Here is a 20,352-nt window from a genome sequence, read left to right as displayed (position 1 = left end):
TTTGGTCCATCTTAAGCCCAGTCTACACAAGAGGTTTCTCCACAATACTTCACATATCCTACATATCCTGGAATGCCATCAGCCTCTAATCCAGGGCATTACCATAGCTATGTGAATCTTGTCTTTATTGAAAAGGCTATTGAACCAATTCAAATCCTTGATCTGAATGAACTGAAAGGAAAAGACAAAAGTGGAAGCTCAAGAAAACTTCAAAATTAGTATGCTAGAACAAAGGCTACGGGTTGTGGAAGGAATTGGTTTCTATGGTTCAGTTGATGCTACTGAGCTTTGCTTAGTCCTTGATGTGGTCATTCCTCCTAAGTTCAAAGTACCAGAATTTAAAAAATATGATGGCACAAAGTGCCCCAAAACTCATATTACCATGTATTATCGAAAGATGGTAGCCCATGCTTATGATGAAAAGCTACTAATGCATGTTTTCCATGACAATCTTACTAGTTCTACTGTTAGGTGATATATCCAGTTAGACAGAACTCGCATCTGTTCCTGGAGTGACATGGCCTATGATTTTATCAATCAATATCGACATATCATGGATTTGGCCCCTAATCATTTGTCTTTACAAAACCTGGAGAAAAAGGCCAATGAGACTTTTAAAGAGTATGCCCAAAGGTGGAGGGATATTGCTTCTCAAGTATAACCTCCTCTAACTGAGAAAGAAACTACAATGCTATTTGTCAGCACTTTGAAATCTCCCTACTATGAAAAGATGATAGAGAATGCAACAAAAAAATTTCACCAACATGGTGATCTCTGAAGAAATTATTGAGAGTGCCATCAATAATGGCAAGTTGAAAAGAGGAGAAACTAAAAAGGCATCAGAAAAGAAAGAAACTGAAGCTTAAGCTGTGAGCTTTGATAAGCAACAATTCAAGGGTTATCAACCCTATCCACCTCAAGGTTACTCTCTATACTATCCTGCTATGAATAATGCCTCATCCTATCCATACCAGCTAGTTCCACAACCACCTTATTCATCCATATACCGATCAGTTTTTAGCCCTTAAGATCTTACATATAGCCTTAATATTCAAACTCCTGCAAGACCCCAAAATTTCCTACTAACCCAGTAAGTGGTTCACGAGAGCAACGGATTACTTGAAAAAAATTTGTATTTGATCCAATCCCCATGACTTATAAGGAGTTATATCGAGAACTCTATTATAGCCACTTGATTGCCCCCAGCCGTGTGGAGCCATTCAAGCCACCCTATCCTAAGTGGTATGATCTTACAGCCCACTGTGACTACCACTATGGAATTGCTGGCTATTCTACTGAAAATTGCACTGCTCTAAAGTATAAGGTGCAATGGTTGATCAAGGATGGAATGGTAAGTTTTGATCAAAGAGGGCCAACAACAACATCTAATGTTAGTGGCAATCCATTGCCTAACCACAATGTCAATGCTTTAAGTGAGAATCAAGAACACATTGATCTGAAAAGGCTCGAAGAGTTGCAATGAATTAGTCTTTTGGTGGAAAAAAACAAATAGAAAAGAAAAAATAATTTCCAAAACATCCCTTTTGATGATTAGTTCACATCGATTGATAGTCGCTTTTATTTATAAAAATTCATATTTAAGTTAAAAAATATTATCTATTTTAATTTAAAAATTTTATGATTTTATCTCATAAAAAATATTTCATAAATTTAAATTTAAATTTTTACATATATATCATATTATATTCATATATTTTTTCAATATAAAATTTAAGGCATTACAAATTCATCATAAACACTAGTACTATTTCCAACTTCAAAAACTTGGCCTACTTGTTCAGTTAAGTCCCTTCATAAAAGATAGTATTGCTCGGATTAAACATGATTTCTAATTCTAAGCTCCATGTTGTTGACGCTTTTGGAACACATACTTCATTTTCTTATTACTACTTGTCAAAAATATATTTTCATCGTGTAATAGTCAACATTCGTAAGAGAGATTTCCACATTCCTGATATTTTTTAAGGTTGCATCATTTTAACACAATGAAGAATCTGAGTTTGGATAGTGATATAGAGGTATGCCTAGTTTCTTGATAAAAAATATAGACTCCTGGAAAAAAAAAGTTTTGAAATTCACACATAAATTTTCAGCTATAACTGATTGTAACAACAATTTTAAAAGTAGAAATAGACTTTAAATTAAGAACCCCTTTTAATAAATTTCCAGCAATTTCAGTTCAAATCGCATATTACATTGGTTTTTCAGCTCGTAATCCTGCCTCATGGCAATTGCAGGATCAAAATATTCATGCATTTTGAGCTTTAAGATACTAAAAAACTAAAGCATCTAAATAATAAGTTTGCTGATCCAGATTAATGCATTTCAATAGAACTCTTTTTCCCAATTTGTCCTTTAACTAATGTTACACTTACTGCTAGAAACCTTCTCTAGATTTTTTTTTTTTTTGCTGCTCGTAACTCTTTCAACTCCATAACCATCGTTTTACTCATTCCTCCCGTAACTCCAATCCTCCAAGCATGCCCAAATTTTGTTCACAATGTTCTTTGCAACTTCACCAAATATTTTTGAAATTAAGCATCTGTACTTCAAAAAAATATGTTTGAGCAAAGGAAATACAATCAACAACTTTGCAGCAGAACTAAGGGTAAAAAGAATCTGGCTGACAATCAAATAGAGAACATTTAGTTTTCGAAGATTAATACCGAGAAATTCTTGATATGTTTTTGTAACAGACATCAAACAAAGTACATAGCCAATAAATAACTACACTAGAAAACAGAAGTAATTCTAAAGTTGGTGAAGATGATTTGAGCGAATTGAGAGGAACACTGATGTTCACCAGAGGAGTGAAATTTACCATTCTACTTTACTTCATTCCAGAGTGAGCATTTGCCATTTCTAATCCTGGAGCAGGTTATGTACCTAAGAAAAGATAATAACACAAAGAAGATTAATTAGAATTATATATAATGACAATATAAAGCAAAAAAAGAAAACATTAACCCTCGAGTTTGTTTTTGAAGAAATTATACCTAGCTTAATGCATAGTTCTTCAAAATCACGATGAAAATCAAGACAACCTTTCATCTTTATTTGAAAAGTGTGCTTAACTCGTTTATATGAATTTCAATAAAGCATTATATATCTGTAAAGATTTTGAATTTGAACAAAGCATTTTAAGGAATTGCCATAAATAACTTGATGAAAACTTTTGTGAAAAAAGAATTAGTTTTATCAAGATGATTCAGAAAAGAATCAATCCAAATATGAGCAATTGAAGAATTTGACCTAAATTTATTCATCCTTACCTAAATTCTCACGAATCCTATAAGCATCAACAAGAAGGGCAGAAACATATTAGACTTGAAAAGAACATGCATCAAGGGAGTTATAAACATCAAAGTGTGTGAGCCGTTGCTATTGCTGGTGCTGCCATATAATCAAAAAAAATAATCCTTGGTGTGCTGAAAGATCTCAAAGAAAACTGGAAAGGTCAAGCATGAGATTAACATATAAGAAAGTGAAAATAGAAAAGGATAAAGAAAAAAGAAGGAATGAAAAGGAAATGTTCGAAATAAGCTACCATTGTGGTCGGGCATTTGATCAAAGAAAAAAGTGACCGCTGTAGTGGTCGAGCATTTCAACGAACATGCAACTACATGTCAAATGTAGGGATCCAACAAAGACTCGGCATTTGGATGGTTCCACTCCACCGATTCCCACCACTCCTTTGGGTATGCTTCAATAATTGTAAGAGAAGGAGAAAGAGACGGTTGGCCATCATCTTGCAACGGAGGATTCAGAGGTATCCTCTTTAATTTTGGACAATCACGTATAACAATCTCCTCAATAGAATCACAAACCACTACTCCATTTGCACCACAAATGCTCTTCAATTTTGGTAGATCCCACAATTCCAATTTCTTTAATCTTGGAAGAGTAAGCTTGATAGCAACTCCATTTCCTTCTCCCTCCAACTCTGACTCTGATGCTATTATTTCTTCCATATCGCAGCAATCCTCAACACGTAAAGTATTCAAATTTTGGAGGTTGTGCAGCACCCAATTGGACGAGAACAACTTCTTTATTTTTTTACAGGTAATTATCACAATCCGAGAAAGAAATGAAAAATTATTATGTGGCACTGGGATAAACCATGAGAAAAATGACTCTTCTTCACACAAATCCACGGTGCATTCCACAATAGTCAAAACCTCAACATCAGATAGGATCTTAATACCATTTGTACAGATCATGTCACAACCTTTTAATTCAATGTATTTTTTCGAATTATTGTCTAAATCATCCCACATTAATCGATCACCCACTAAAATGAAGTATTGACGAGGCCATCTTTCTCGAGCATGCAAAGCTTGGGCATAACTGTTCCACTCATTCCAGTCAAACAAACACCCTTCAAAGATTTCCAACTTCCTCATTAATCCACTTATTTCCTCTTCGCTCACGAATAATTTATAATCAAATCCAAGTATTGATAAGTGCTGAAGGGATGTGAAGTTTGCCAACATTCCATCGGCCATCTCTGTTATTTTCGTGTAACTCAAATCAAGATATTTGAGATTTACCAACCTTGCCATCTCATGAGGTATATCCTTGATTTTTGTTCCTCTAAGGTCTAACTTCCTTAAAGCTTGAAGTTTTGAAAAAGATGGCACCTTCTCTAATTGTTCACACCAACCAAGCAATAATGTAGTGAGAGTTTCCAAATTAGAGATGGAATTTGGTAAACTCTTAATAAGATTTTCAGAAAGATCAAGAACCTTAAGTCCATGCATTTGCTCAAAGAAACACTCTGGAATGCTCTCTATCTTGCATCGGCACATCAATAATGTTGTGAGCTTTTGGCATTTTGGGGAAGGCATTTGGGATGGAATTTGTAATTCCAAATTACACATCAATGAAGCTTTCTCCAAATCTTCGTTCCAATCTCGCACATCAGGTATCCTTTTCAGTAGCATGCCAGCTCTCACCAAGAATCGTGGTCTTACACTTGTGATGCGTAATGCCATGTCCCGTACAACATCATGCAGCTTCACTTGACCTTTATCTATATTACTGTTTTCTATCATACAACTTTCTATCAAACAACTGTTTTTGAGCTTATTCAGTATGGTATGCCCCTTGTCAATCTCCGTTTGTATGCTATCCATTTCTTCCACAAGCCCTTCAGCAATCCACAGATTTATAAGCTTATCTGTATTTATTTCCCAATCTTCAGGATATAATGCACAGCAGAGGAAGCAATGCTTCACTTTTTCATCTTGTAAACGATCATAGCTGAACTGAAGTTGTTGAAATACCTTCTCTTCCATCCCATTCACGCTTTTCACTTGTCTGTTTAATTCAAAGAGTGCATTCCTCCACTCATGAATGTCACGTACACCCTTCATACTGCTTGCTATTGTAACAATAGCCAAAGGCAAACCGGCACATTCTTCAGCAACAGATTTCACAAGGGGTAATAGATCTAGATGATTCAAAACATCCCGACCTACTTTTTCCGTGAACAACCTCCATGCATCTGGTTTTGAAAGAGTCGGCACTTTAACTTCTTGGCAATCCAAATAGTGACACACATCTAATAACCGAGTTGTTACCAATAATTTGCTCCCATTAGAAGGCTCAGGGATGCCTACTTCTTCAAGAGAAAGTTTGTCCCACAGATCATCAAGGATTAACACATACTTGCCTTTACGAGCCAACATTTCGTATATCATCCCTGCTCTTATTGTTTCATCTTCATCTTCGTGAAGGGTTACATTCATTGCACGTGCAATCCTATTTTGTAGTTTAATGATGTTCATCTCCTTTGATACAGTGATCCAGATCACAATGTTAAATTTTTCAGTCTCTTTCAATAGCTGGTTGTGTACGAGCTTCATGATGGTTGTTTTCCCTATTCCTCCCATCCCCCAAACTCCAATCTTTTGAATGTCATCATTCATCAAGTAGGCCCAAATTTCTTCCATACAAGTTTTTGCAGCTCCACCGAATAAAGTTGTGGTTGATAGAGCTTGTCCAATCCACCCAGGGTTGTTAACTACCAAACTGTCGCCAAACCTACCCTGTTGAAAAAGTTCATCAACTTCTTGTATCTTCTTCAAAACATCTCCTTTGAAGAATCCACGTGAGACAAAACTACTTTCTCCAATTTTTTGTTCAAGGTCTTGGATTTTACTGTTTATTGTTTCAACATTCCCGAGCCATAACTCAACTTCTTTCTTTAGTTTTTTTTTCGGATACAGCTCTGTGCTTGTTCTTGACTCTGTGTCTCCCTTTAGAGCATTTAGTTCCACCTGTTTTCTCTTTAGGTCTTTCACTTTCTCATCAAGCTTTGTTGGAGTGTCCCACGATTCATCAAATTTAGCAAGGAGAAAATCCATGGCTGTAAAGTCCCTACATAAATAAGAACAAATATGTATATCATAAACTATGTTGATGGACTTTATAAGCATAACCATGTAAATATATAGATGCAGTAAATTTCTAAGAAGAATTACTTTATTAGAAAATTTTGGTTATTAAGGATGTAAATCAATATTATATATTGCTTTAACCCCTCTGGAGATGGTGTCTTTCAAAAGCTTTGCAGCCTCTACATTTTTGTCGATGAATGCTACTATCCCAAATTATAACAATTAAAACACACCTCTCAAGAGCTAAAGGTTAGTTACTTGTAAGGCTTGGGATTGTCAAATGTTATGTAATTTGCTCTATTCTTTCCCTTATTCACTTAATGAAGGAAATGGATGAGATCAATCAAACTATGAAGAATTACTAATATAAGAATTACCAAACAATCGTTAGGAAGGACCTGAAAATATATAAAAAAACCCAATTGGAGTGAGGTCAAACCTAAGCTTATTAGGTTTTATACATTTGCAATGCAATAATCACAAACTTTTATATATACATACTTTTATTAAACTAAACTTTCCTTAAGTTAGAAATTTTTTTATTAAATTAAATATTGAAAGATTGAAATTTGTTGAAAAAAATGACAGAGATGATACTTAATAGGATAAAAGAGTGAAATAATTTGTTGGTTGGTTGCTTCCAACTTTCCATCTTTTGGGTGTATGTCAATTTTTTTTTTTGTTGCTTGTTGACGATCCAATATGATAACATGGTGGAAAAAGAATATTTTCTTTTGGGATGAGAGGGAGAGTATATAATTAAAGGGAATATGGTAGAAATTTTAATTTTTTTTATTTAATTTGCTTCTAAAAATTAAAAAATGATGTGGCAAAACCTTAAATATTGGTAAAAATAATAGAGATATCCACTATTTTCTAAGTAGTGAAAAAAATTCCCTCTTTTTCATGTTTATTTCAAATTAAAATATCAATTTTTTATTATTTTCTTATTAATCATATTGAAGCGTTATTAAAGTAAGTCCTTAAGTAATTAATTTTTATTAAATTAAACATTAGCTACTTTTTATCTTTTTAAATATATAAAAAATCACTGAATAATAAAAATAAATTAAAACATAAAGTTGAATCAAACTCGCGTATAATGAAACTTAAACCTATAACTTCAAGGTTCTAAGACCTTTCTTTGCCACTAAATCAAGTTCTCATTAGCAAACATCAGTTACTTTTAATCGGTATTTTTTGTTAACATTGAAATTGATATGAATTGAGAAAAGATGATATAGTAAAATCTTAACCATTGATGCTCTCCCTTTTTCATGTTTATTATTTTAAATTAAAATATTGAGTCATTTTTATTTGTTTTCTTATTAAAAATATTAAAGTAGACTTTCCCTAATTAATAAATTTTTATTAGATTAAACATTGACTAATTTTAATCTATATTCTTTTTATAATATTGAAATTAATATGTTATAACTTGTAAGCTTGCTTATTGCGATAACTAATCTATTAATTTTGAGAGTTGAGACCCTAATATGTACCCTTAATCATAATTTTTAATAAAACTAAAGATGAAAAATTGATAAATCATATATATAAATAAACCTAGCATTAACTAAAATGAAAAGAAATTTTATATGAAATTTAGTAAACAACTATAATAGCACAAAAAATCAATTAATTATTTATCCAAGTTATTAGTACAAAACATGCTAAATCAAAAAATAATGTTGCAAATCAATTGGAGCTCACAAAAAAAAAAAAAAAAAAACTACAATCAAATTAAAAATAAAATATAACATCTCATTTGTAACACAAAGACTATTAAAGAAACAATCAATCAAATATTTTTTGAATGATGCCTTAAGTTTGAAAAAAATGTCAAACTGACAGCATCTTTAGTAATTCTTTTGTAATTGTTGAATCTTCTTTTAATATCCTCCTTAATCCATTTCAAAATCTTATCAGTAAAGTGATTTTTATATGAAGCATATAAAGAATCAAATCTAACTATCAAGAATTATTGTACTCTTAATCAAGACAAATAATTACTCCTTTAGACTTTTATAATAGTCTATAATTTCTTAACATCAACTCTCTATATATTGGACTAAGACCACTTGTATACAAAATCAAATTGCTATAAATTTTTATATGATGCACATATTGTATTTCATAATCTTATCACATGACTTATTCTGACATAAAATCAAGCATGATTGTAGATAGTTTAAATTTATATTAAAGCCTTTTGACAAATATGCAAAGAAAATATTATTATTTAATATAATTTAAGTTAAATTCTTAATCATAGAAGACTATAAAATAGCATATAAATGTAAAAAAGGTAAGTGATTAAATTGAAAATTTAAAAGAAAAGAAATATAATTAATTATTTGAATTTTTTATTTTACATCAAATTAAATAAAAAATTAAATGCATGATACATGGCTATTTTTTAAGATCATCTATATATCAATTATATAAACTATCCACATTGAACAATTTCGTTTTTTGCCAAAGGCTTTGGATTTTACATATTTATATAAGATATGTAGATTAAATCAATATCCTCTTAAAGTTAAACAAATAAAGTTTGTCATCGAGTGATTGTGGTCTACTAACTTTTTTGCTTTTTTAAAATAAAAGAAAATGATATTTTATCTAAATTTAAAATAAATAGGTCATTATCCTTAAATGAATAAAAATTATGAGATAAATAAAGAAATTATGCAAAAATAGATTCAAATGAATTCATAATTTTAGTTTTACAAGGCAATCATTGTTGTCTATGGCTTTCTTACTATGTGATTAACCTCACTTGAATATACAAGTTAAATATTATATATGAATTCGATTTTCGAATAATCACACAACATGCACGTGATTTTTATTCAAATCTTTCTTTTTAGCACACATATCTTAATAATTTTCCATTTTTCAATGTTTTATCAAGATTGTAGTTAAGGTATGTCAATAAATTTTTATGATTTAATTTAGTTTTCATTATTATTGTTTATTTAATTCTTTTTTTTTTCTTGTCCCACATTTATAAAACATGGTCATCAAGATTACAACTTAGTCAGGGCATGTTAATAATTTTAATGATTTAATTTCATATTCTTTTATTTTTAATTAAATTTCTTTTGACACATTAATTATTCTCATTTTTTAGAGTTTTAATCAAGATTGCAGATTATTAAAAGTAAGTCAATACATTTTTTATGATTTAATTTCATAAACTAGTCTTAGCCATTGAATTTTACTGCCACCAAACGTTAATAATGTATATTGGCATAACATGGGACAAAATCTAATTAATTAATTAATTAACTTGCATCTCTTACTCTTTTCAAGATTTTCAAGCCTGTTGAATATTATATTCATGAACGCATGAATATTGCATTCATTTTTTTTGAGGTTTTGCTGTTTTGTTGTGATTTGTGTTTTTTATTTTATTATTTATTTTTATTTATTTTGATGTGATATGTATGTTTTTTCTTAATTTTTTATTTTTATTTATTTTATATAAATATATAAAAGTCAAAACTTTTGACAAAAAAAAATCTGATAGTCATTATGTCAAGATTTTGTTCTTTTTGATTAATTTCATCTCTTTTTAGCTCAATAACATTGTTTATCATATATTTTGAATTTTGTCAAGTTTTTAAAAGCTTTAATTTATTTATGACTTGATATCTTTAATATATATATTATATACATTGATAATAATAGTAATTTATTAATATTAATTTATGTATCTACATGCATATTTAAATAGATAAATCTAGTCCATATAAATTAATATCAAAATTGTAAAACATAATTGATTTTATTCTTTGTATGAGACCCAAATTAAAGTCAGGAGGTAAAGTTTGTAAACACAAATAATATCTAATTATTTTAAGATATTTAACACTTTAAAAAAAAGTTAAAAGTTAAATTGATTTTGAAAATTGAATTATCAAATATATTGGAAAACTTTAATCATTGAAAATTAAATTAAAGACACCCTAAGTGCTCATCTTGCTAGTATAATAAGGAACTAAAACAAAATAAATTTTGTTTACTTATTGTAATAATTATTTACACAATATGCTTTTGCATGTTAAATCATCTATGTGCAATATTACAACACATGCCTAGAAAAATTTATTCTAAAACAAAATTTGTATAATCAACATGATTAGTGAAAGATGAAAAGGAATAGCATAAATCAAACAGAGAAAGAGAAAACAAATCATAATAAGAATGAAAAAAAGAAAACAATTTCTCCCAATTTATAAGCATAAAAAGAAACAAAATACCAGAAGTAAAATTATCAACCTGTCTAGATGATGCTTCTGTAACACCCTTGAGTAGACTAAAATGCAGGGAAGAAAATACCTAAAATATAACAAGAAGCAAAATATATAATAAGTTTTGGGATATTGTCGAGTGTTGTGTAATTTTGCATTTTTTTTCTTTTCTTTATTTAATGAAGAAAGGGAATTGAGATCAATTAATTAAACTATCAATAATTAAACCCTAAAAGCTTAAAGTTAAAATGAAAATCTTAAACAAATAATTGAAAAAAAGCCGATATCAGTAGTGAAAGAGGAAAAGGTGTAGCGTTAATGAAACAGAAAGGAAAAAACAAAATCATGAAAAGCATGAAAAAGAAATAGAGTACGGTAAATTAAATTACCTTATAACTACCTTTAATTGAGCTCCTAGATAGGCTGTTGCTTCTGCAAGAGCTTGAATGGAAATGAACCAAATTTATGAGTCTATTGCTGTGGTTATGGTGTCACTTTCATGATGGGTTCCACAGGTTGATTACAAATAGCTGTCAACGTTGATTTTTTTTTTTTTGGCTTAATAATTTGTTTCACACGACAACAGGTGGAATTAATCACTACCAATGACAAAATAGAACAACAAATTTTCATAGACTTTTTGCTGTAAACAACAAAATACTAATCTGTCATTTGACGTCAGTTAACCAATCATCAATTCCCTCGTCATTTGAAACAAATTTCTTCTTACGTGTTGAAAATATTGTCACAGATCTTTTTCTTGAATAGCTGAACTGAAGTTGTTGAAATACCTTCTCTTCTATCACATTCACACTCTTTACATGTCTTTTTAATTCATGGAGTGCATTCCTCCACTCATGAAGGTTTCGTGCACCCTTTATACTGCTTGCTATTGTAACAATAGCTAAGGGCAAACCGGCACATTCTTCAGCAACAGATTTCACAAAGGGTAATAGATCTAGACGATTAAAAACATCTTGACCTATTTTTTCCAAGAACAACCTCCATGCATCTGGTTTTGAAAGAGTCGGCACTCTAACTTCTCGACAATCCAAATAGTGACACACATCTAACAACCGAGTTGTTACAAATAATTTGCTCCCATTAGAAGGCTCGGGGATGCCTACTTCTTCAGGAGAAAGTTTATCCCACAAATCATCTAAGATTAACACATACTTGCCTTTACAAGCCAATATTTCGTATATCATCCCTGCTCTTATCGTTTCATCTTCATCTTCATCAAGGGTTACTTTCATTGCACGTGCAATCTTGTTTTGCAGTTTAATGATGTTCATCTCCTTTGATACAGTGATCCATATCACAATGTCAAACTTTTCAGTCTCTTTCAATAGCTGGTTGTGTACGAGCTTCTTGATGGTTGTTTTCCCTATTCCTCCCATCCCCCAAACTCCAATCTTTTGAATGTCATCATCCATCAAGTAGGCCCAAATTCTTCCAAAAAAGTCTTTGCAGCTACACCGAATAAAGTTGTCGTTGATAGAGCTTGTCCAATCCACGCAGAGTTGTCAACTACCAAACCGTCGTGAAACTTAGCCCGTTGAAAAAGTTCATCGACTTCTTGTATCTTCTTCAGACATTCTCCTTTGAGGAATCCACGTGAGGCAAAGCTACTTTCTCCAAATTTTTTTTCAAGGTCTTGGATTTCGTCGTTTATTCTTTCCACATTCCCGAGCCATAACTCAACTTCTTTCTTTAGTTTCTTTCTCGGATGCAGTTCTGCAGTGGTTCTTAACTGCGTGTCTCCTTTTAGAGCATATAGTTCCGCCTGTTTTCTCTTTAGGTCTTTCATTTTCTCATCAAGGTTTGTTGGAGTGTCCCACGATTCATCAAATTTAGTAAGGAAAAAATCCATGGCTGTAAGTCACATAAGAACATATATTTATATCATAATCATTTTGATCGACTCTATAGCCATAACCATGCAAATTTATGGATGCAGTAAATTTTTAAGGAGCATTTTTTATTAGAAAATTTTGGTTATTAATGATATGAATCAAATATTATATATTGCTTTAACCCTCCGGATATGGTGTCTTTCACAACCTTTGCAGTCTCTACATTGTTGTGGATAAATGCAACCATCCTAAATTATAACAATTAAAACACAGCTCTCAAGAACTAAAGGTTAGTTACTTGTAAGGCTTGGGATTGTCAAATGTTGTATAATTTGCTTTATTCTTTGCCTTATTCACTGAATAAGTTACTCAAACTTTTTTCGTTAAAATTGATGATGTGGTATTTTGATTTTTTTACTGTGACATTTTTGCTTACGTAATCATTAACTTGTTGACGTGTAAAGTTCACATGATCAAAGACGATGATGAGACAAAATTTTTTAACATGTCATCATTTTTTCAACTAACTTTTCTAAAATTGTACGACTTGTCCCTATACTTTCATTAAATTATGTAATTTGTCATTCTACTTTAATGTGTACTTTAATTTGATACTTATACATAAATTAATTATTGAATTTAAGATATGACCTAAAATAACATATAAAAATATAAATTATTAATTTGATCGTGATCTTTTTATATTTAGATAAAGTTTTTTAGATATTTAAATTATTAATTGGACTTAATTTGACAAATTGGGTTCATTTCATATTAAATTATAAGCCTAACATAAATTGAATTATATCTTTTCTTTATCTTTTATTTATTTATTTATTTTGATTTTGATTTTATTTTTTGATTTTTTTAATTTCTATTTTCAATATTTTTGAAATAAAAAAACTTTAAAAATGACAGAAAAATAAAAGTTAGATTAAGAAACCCATTATCAACAAACCCAACAAACTCATATACACAATCAACAATAATAGTTATTGTAAACGTTTCATTTTGTTCAAAAAATTTTTAGATATTAAATGGACTTCGACTTTCATCTTGACATTGGATTTTAAAATCATGTTTGGATCAATTGGGTTTTAATTATAAAATTGGATTTTAAGCCCAACTTTAAAGGCCCAAAAGTATTTTATTTATTTATTTATTATTTGTTTATTTTTATTGTTTAGTTGGTGAAAGTCAAGAAGTTAAAGTAAGAAAAAAGCAAAAAAAAATCAAAAATTGAAAAAATATGAAAAATATGAAAATTTTTTGCAAAGATTTATTTGGGAAAATTTTGAGAATTTAACAACAATCAACAAGATAATACAATAAAAACAAAGACAACCAACAAAAACAATTAGAAATAATTTTTTATTGAGAAATTTTTTTTAGAGGTTTTAGATTTAGAACTTTTATGGCATTATACTCAATTTCACTTTGGATGATGATACAAAACGATGGTGTAGATAATCAATCTCTAGGTATTGGTGCTTTTTATGATAAATTTTTTTTATGATCTTTCAAATTTTCAATCATTGCCATATCTAGAAATCCCATTGAAATATGAGTTCATTGAATGAGACTTATATAGAGAAGTTAAAGGAAAATGAGGATGAGTGAGGAGAAAAAACGAATATTAAAAAATGATTTTTTGTTTTTATAACAGGTTGAAATGAAGCCATTTTAGAAGACAAGTCTGATGCAACTCATATGTTGGCCCATGCATTGACTTTATTACTACTCGATTTATTTGCATTGAAAAGTTTTTTGTCTTTTATTTTAATTTTATTTTACTTATTTTAGGTTAAATCTTAAATTCTATAACTAAGTGATGTATAAGGATCAAATTTGAACACATATTAAGGTAAAGGGACTAATTCCATAATTTAACTAAAGTATAGATGAATAGTACAATTTAAAAAAATTGATGTAAAAAATATTAATGTGCTAAAATTTTTTACCACATCATCGTTTTTACCATGTGAACTTGACATGTTAGCAAAGTCAACGATCACGAAAGTAAAAATGTCAAGTCAAAAAAATCAAAATGGTACATTATAAATTTTATTAAAAAAAGTTTGAACCATTAATAATTTTATTAAATTTAATAATTTATTGAAATATAAGGATTTAATTTGAGCACTAATTCCATCATTTGACTAAAGTATAAAAATCTGTTGTACAATTTGACTATCATTATTCTTAAATGAAGAAAAATTATGCAATAAATAAAGAAATCATGTAAAAGTAGATTCAAATGAATTCATAATTTTAGTTTTACGAGGCAATCATTGTTGGTTTGGCTATCTCTAAGCTTGTTGTTTTATTGGGTTGGCAGTTCTGTCGAAATACTATCTCACAAACAAAGTTTAAGATTTTTGCAAGTGATTAAAAATGAAGTACAGATTGGTTTTAAGGAAAGAGGCTTAAAGACCAGGTGACTTGTGGTAATTTATCATCAATTGACTTTTGGTGAAGGCATGACTATTTGTTTGTTCAAGAATTTGCACAATCCTGTGGGGTTTTTAATTTCTTTATGTTGGCTTTGAGGTGATTTTGTAAGTTAGTCATGATTTTTAGAGGTTCTGTACACTGGTTACAAAACTATTTTCTAGTTTTTAGTTAATGAAAGCTTTGGCACTAGATCTATCCCTTTTTGGGTTTTAAATAAAATTTAATTTCCACTGAAAAAAAAAAGGCAATCATTGTTGTCTAGGGCTTTCTTAATATGTGATTAACTTCAGTTGAAAATACAAGTTAAATACTATATATGAATTCGATTTCGAATAATCACACAACATGCACGTGATTTTTTATTTTTAATTAAATTTCTTTTGACACTTATTAATCATTCTCAAATTTTTAAAGTTTTAATTAAGATTGTAGATTATTAAAGGTAATACATTTTTTATAATTTAATTTTATAAACTAATCTTAGCCATTGAATTTTACTGTCTCCAAATGTAATAATGTATATTAGCATAACATGGGACAAAATCTAATTAATTAATTAATTTGCATATCTTACCACATTCAAGATTTTCAAAACCCTTTGAATATTATATTCATGAACGCATGAATACCGCATTAATTATTTTTGGGCTTTTGATGATTTGTTGTGATTTGATTTTTTATTTTATTATTTATTTTTATTTATTTTGATGTGATATGTAGAGTTTTATCCCAAACTAAAACAATTTTTAATTTTAATTCCCTAACCAAAGTACTTTTAAACTTTCTTCCAAAACAAAGGTATTTTAACATCAATTAATCTCCACATCATCAATTTATCCAAGTCAGCATCTTCTTTCTTCAGTTCTCTCCTTTCTCTCTCTTCCATGCAATATCTTTTGCATTTTTTCTGCAAATGCTCTAATTTAATGTCCAATCAAATAATTATTTATAGGAAATAAGACATTTCTTTTTTACTACAAAACAATTATACAACGTGAAAGTTTACAATAATCAATGCAATCAACATGCGGGGAAAAAAAAGAGTTAAACCTGTAACTCACATTCTTAAGTCTCTCCAACAGAATTCAAGGTGATGCAGAAAAATCATCCTTAACTAACATAAGGACCATCGAGCATAAGAGAAAAAGAATCCATTTAGGAGGAATATCCCTTTCTTTGCTTGGTTTGTTACCCAATTGGCCATATATCAAAATGGGCTTTCATGCTTACACAGTTTAATTGAAAACCTTCAAATTGACTTCTCCAAACTTTGATATCTCTTTTAATAGGGCTCCACTTTCCATAAAGAGGACTTTCTTTCATCTTTTAGGTATTTGTAAAGAATTTTAGAGCCAGACTATTGTTTTAAGATTCATAGATAGCAAATATTCTTAAATTTTGTTATAAAATTATATGCCTCAAGCACTCAAGTTTGAAAGTTTTCTCAATTTACCTAACCCATAAAATCCTCTTGCTTATCAAAATATCAAAAAACGAAAAAAAAAAAAAAAGATTTTGGTTTCTATGGCTGCTTTAGCAACTACATCTCGATTGCATTTGTCGTTTGGGGAGAGATCTCAAATCCATGAGAATAAGTATATAAGTCCAGAAGTTTATAAAGGAGTATCATCTATTTGTCGATTTCAAAATTATTTGACAAAAAAAAAAAAAAAAAAACGTTAGTTGAAAGAAGAAAGAGAAATGAGAGGACTAAAAGAATGAAGATGCTGACATGAACTCTAATTGAGTCAAAATACCTTTAGTTTGAAATAAAGATAAAAACTATCTTAATTAAAGAATTAAGATTAAAAAAATTTTAATTTGAGAAAAATGTATTTTTCTTTTTCTTTTATTTTTATTTTTAATTATCTTATATAAATATATAAAAACAAAAATTTTTGACAAAAAGGAAAAAAAATCTAATAGTATTTATGTTCTTTTTTTTATTAATTTAATCTCTTTTTATCTCAATAACATTGTTTATGATATATTTTCAATTTTGTCAATTATTTAAAAGCTTTAATTTTTATATGACATGATATCTTTAATATATATATATATATATATATACAATGATAATAATAGTAATTTATTAATATTAATTTATATATCTACATGCATATTTAAATAGATAAATCTAGTCCATATAAATTAATATCAAATTTGTGAAATATAATTGATTTTATTCTTTGTATGAAACCCAAATTAAAGTCAGGAGGTAAAGTTTGTAAACACAAATAATATCTAATTATTTTAAGATATTTAACACTTTTTCTAAAAAAAGTAAAAGTTAAATTGATTTTTAAAATTGAATTATCATATTTATTGAAAAACTTTAATCATTGAAAATTAAATTAAAAAAACCCTAAGTGCTCTTCTTGCTAGTATAATATAGAACTAGTGGGGGATCTTGACATTAAATTTTGAGAGGATCAAAGTAATATTTTATAATAATCTTTTTAAAATATATCAAATATATTAATAATAAAAATAGATGCAAACATAACAAATTTACAATTATAAGTATGTTAATATATAAATAAATAAATATATACATAAAACAAAATAGATATATTAAACTATTAGTCTCACGATATCTAATTATAAATTACTAACAATATTTTTTATAAAATAAAATCATTATATTTTTTTACAATATTAATACATTATTTTATCATCTTAATATTTAAAGTATTAAAGTGAAAAAAATCACAAAAATATTTTTTTAAATAAAAATTAAATTCTAAAACAATAAAGTAAAGACTAATTTTTTACATGATATTTTTACATTATGAAAAATGAAAAGGTATTTAAACTAATTATATTAATTATTTTGACATGTAACAAATTTCAAATAAAATGAGCATACATATAGTAAAAAAATTGGTTGAAAATAAAATCATAATTGGATATTTGTCAAGTCGGTTTTAGTTATTATAATACTTGCATATGTATTAAATTTAATTTAGTGAAAAATATTTTGTTGACAAATTTATTCATTTTAAATTGAAAATCATTTATAATAAGCAAACACAAGTTAAAGAATTGTAATTTATTTTTTGAAATTGAGAGTTGTAGTATTTAGATACAAAAAATTTACTTTAATTATGTATCCAATATAAATACATAAAGTAAAGAATAATATATATCAACACAATAAATTTAAGTTTGAGGGGGCCAAACTAATTTTTTTATTAAAAAAATTTAAAATTATTATGAAAATCATGTATGTATAAAAAAATTTCAAAAATTTTTGAGGGCTACTTAAAGGATCTACCATTTGTAAACACCTATTTATGTTCGGGACCAATCAGGATCGATTTTCTTTATTATTATTATTTTTGATATAGTATTGCATGTTATAATATAATATAATATAATATTATAGTATAATATTATTATTAGTGTTATTATACTAATTATATTGTACATTATCATATTATTATTCTTCTTATCATTATCATTATACTATATTTATTATACTATTATTATTATTATTATTAATTTTGTCTTTATTCTCTTTTCCTTTCGTTTCAATTTGCACGTGAAATTAAAATTTCAAATCAGAATCCCATCAACGTAGTCAAGGTTTTTAATGCAAAATTGGATCAGTATAACTACTGAAATCAATTGAGACTTAAGATCATGCTCGGACAGAACCCAATATCAGGATTTAAGCCTAGGATGATTCTGTCTGTTTCCTAAAAATGCTCCTAAAGGTTGTCTATAAATTGGACTCACAATCAAAAGGAAAGGATAGTTGATTTTTCGGGGAAACGGTTGATTTTTTTAGAAGAGTTGGTGTTCTAGAAAATTTTGGTAGTAAAGAATTTATGGAAATTTGATTTTTTGTCTAGGTTTGATTTGAAGTTTTTGTATTTGGGTTTAGGTTTATGGAGGTAAGATAAAAGATGTGGAGAGTTTTTGAAGAAATCTTGGCAAATTTGGGAAATTTCAGGATTTTTCTGGAAAAATCTAGGTTTGGATGAATTTTCTAATGAGTTTTTGAAATTTTTGGTTGAACTTTCCAACGAGGTTGAATTTTTCAATGGGATTCCGATGACTTTACTAGAAATCGATGGATTTTTCAGTTTTTTGTTAAATTTTTTAACAACTTTCCCAAAAACTGATGGGTTTTTCTAGTTTTCTATTGAATCTCTGATGATATTCTTGAGAAATTTCTAGAGAGAAGTTAGAGCTTTTCAATCTAAAGAGAGGAAGAGCAGGGGGCTTCCGAGCAAGAATGCAGAAAAGTGACTTTTATAGGATGTCAAAATGACACCGTTTTAGAAAACTCAATTATACGGGTAACCTGCCAAGAATCAACGCGTTGACCCTAATACTAACCCGACCCGATCACAGGTTTTCTTTTTTTTTTATTTTCATTTTATTTTTTGATTTTATTTATTTTTTGTCTATTTTTTTCAATTTTTTATGGGTTTATTTATTCATTTGTATTTGGTAATTCAATATTTTAAAGAAGAAAAATATTTTCTTTCGAGAAATAAAGAAAAATAAAAAAATATTTCAAATAAATGTTTTTTAAATGTAATAATAAATAAATAGGAAAAAAATACAATAAAAAAAGAGAAATCTTTTTTAAATAAATCCATGAATCTCATCAAACTATTAGAGGATTTTATCGATTTAAATTTTACAGAATCCACTAAACTATTAAGAAATTTCATAAATCATTTTTTAAAAAAATAATATAAAAGAAATATAAAAAATAAAAAATAATTTTTATCCTCTAAACTATTGAAAGATTCCTTCAAATTAAGTCTTACAAAATATTGAAAGACTTAATGAAATTCTCAAAATTCTTACAAATCTTTTTATAATAAAATCTCATGAAACTATTAGGAAATCTGCTTAAAATAAGTCATACCAAACTATTATGAGACTTTACTCATTTTTCAAAATAAAATATTTTAATAAATTCGAAGACGAAGCTTCTTCAAAGTAGAACATTAGTCTCCATAAACATTCATGAGGTGAGAGAATTATCTTAAATTGTTACCAAACTATTGGGATAATCTTAAGACTAATTTTCAATATTAAACAATTTGGTAAATTATAAATATGATAAGGCTTGGATAATTTGAGATCAAACTGGTACCATTCTTTTGAAGGGCACTGTGAAGATGCTATAACCTTTCTTACAAGTAACCATACTTTCAAACCTAAATCTAGTTCCTCAAATCAGAATCTATTTTAGGTGACCAATCACACCCAAACAAAAAATATTGGCGGTGACTTTTCTAATCCATGTCTAGCAGGAGGCCCATAGATCTATACGTTATGACAGTTTGACGACTCCACTAGGGACAATCAAGAATCAGGCCAGCAAATGATTTCTTA

The 20,352-nt window shown here is 28.4% G+C and overlaps 1 protein-coding gene and 1 pseudogene across 1 annotated transcript; both read right to left on the bottom strand.

Annotated features, from left to right (window-relative positions):
* Positions 1 to 3,581: 3,581 nt before the first annotated feature.
* LOC149519192 (putative disease resistance protein At1g61300) lies at positions 3,582 to 6,389 on the bottom strand. The gene has a single exon (XM_089760342.1). The coding sequence runs from the start codon at positions 6,387 to 6,389 to the stop codon at positions 3,648 to 3,650; it is 2,742 nt and encodes a 913-aa protein (XP_089616468.1). The 3' UTR covers positions 3,582 to 3,647.
* Positions 6,390 to 11,349: 4,960 nt separating this feature from the next.
* On the bottom strand, positions 11,350 to 12,554 carry LOC149519191 (disease resistance protein At4g27190-like; annotated as a pseudogene).
* Between the last annotated feature and the right edge of the window lie 7,798 nt (positions 12,555 to 20,352).

This window comes from Durio zibethinus, chromosome 4, assembly GCF_047325235.1.
Source record: "Durio zibethinus cultivar Kanyao isolate XHJ-2024 chromosome 4, ASM4732523v1, whole genome shotgun sequence".
NCBI classification, from domain to species: Eukaryota; Viridiplantae; Streptophyta; class Magnoliopsida; order Malvales; family Malvaceae; genus Durio; species Durio zibethinus.
Note: the sequence above shows the minus strand (reverse complement) of the source record. Positions and strands in the feature narration are given on the sequence as shown.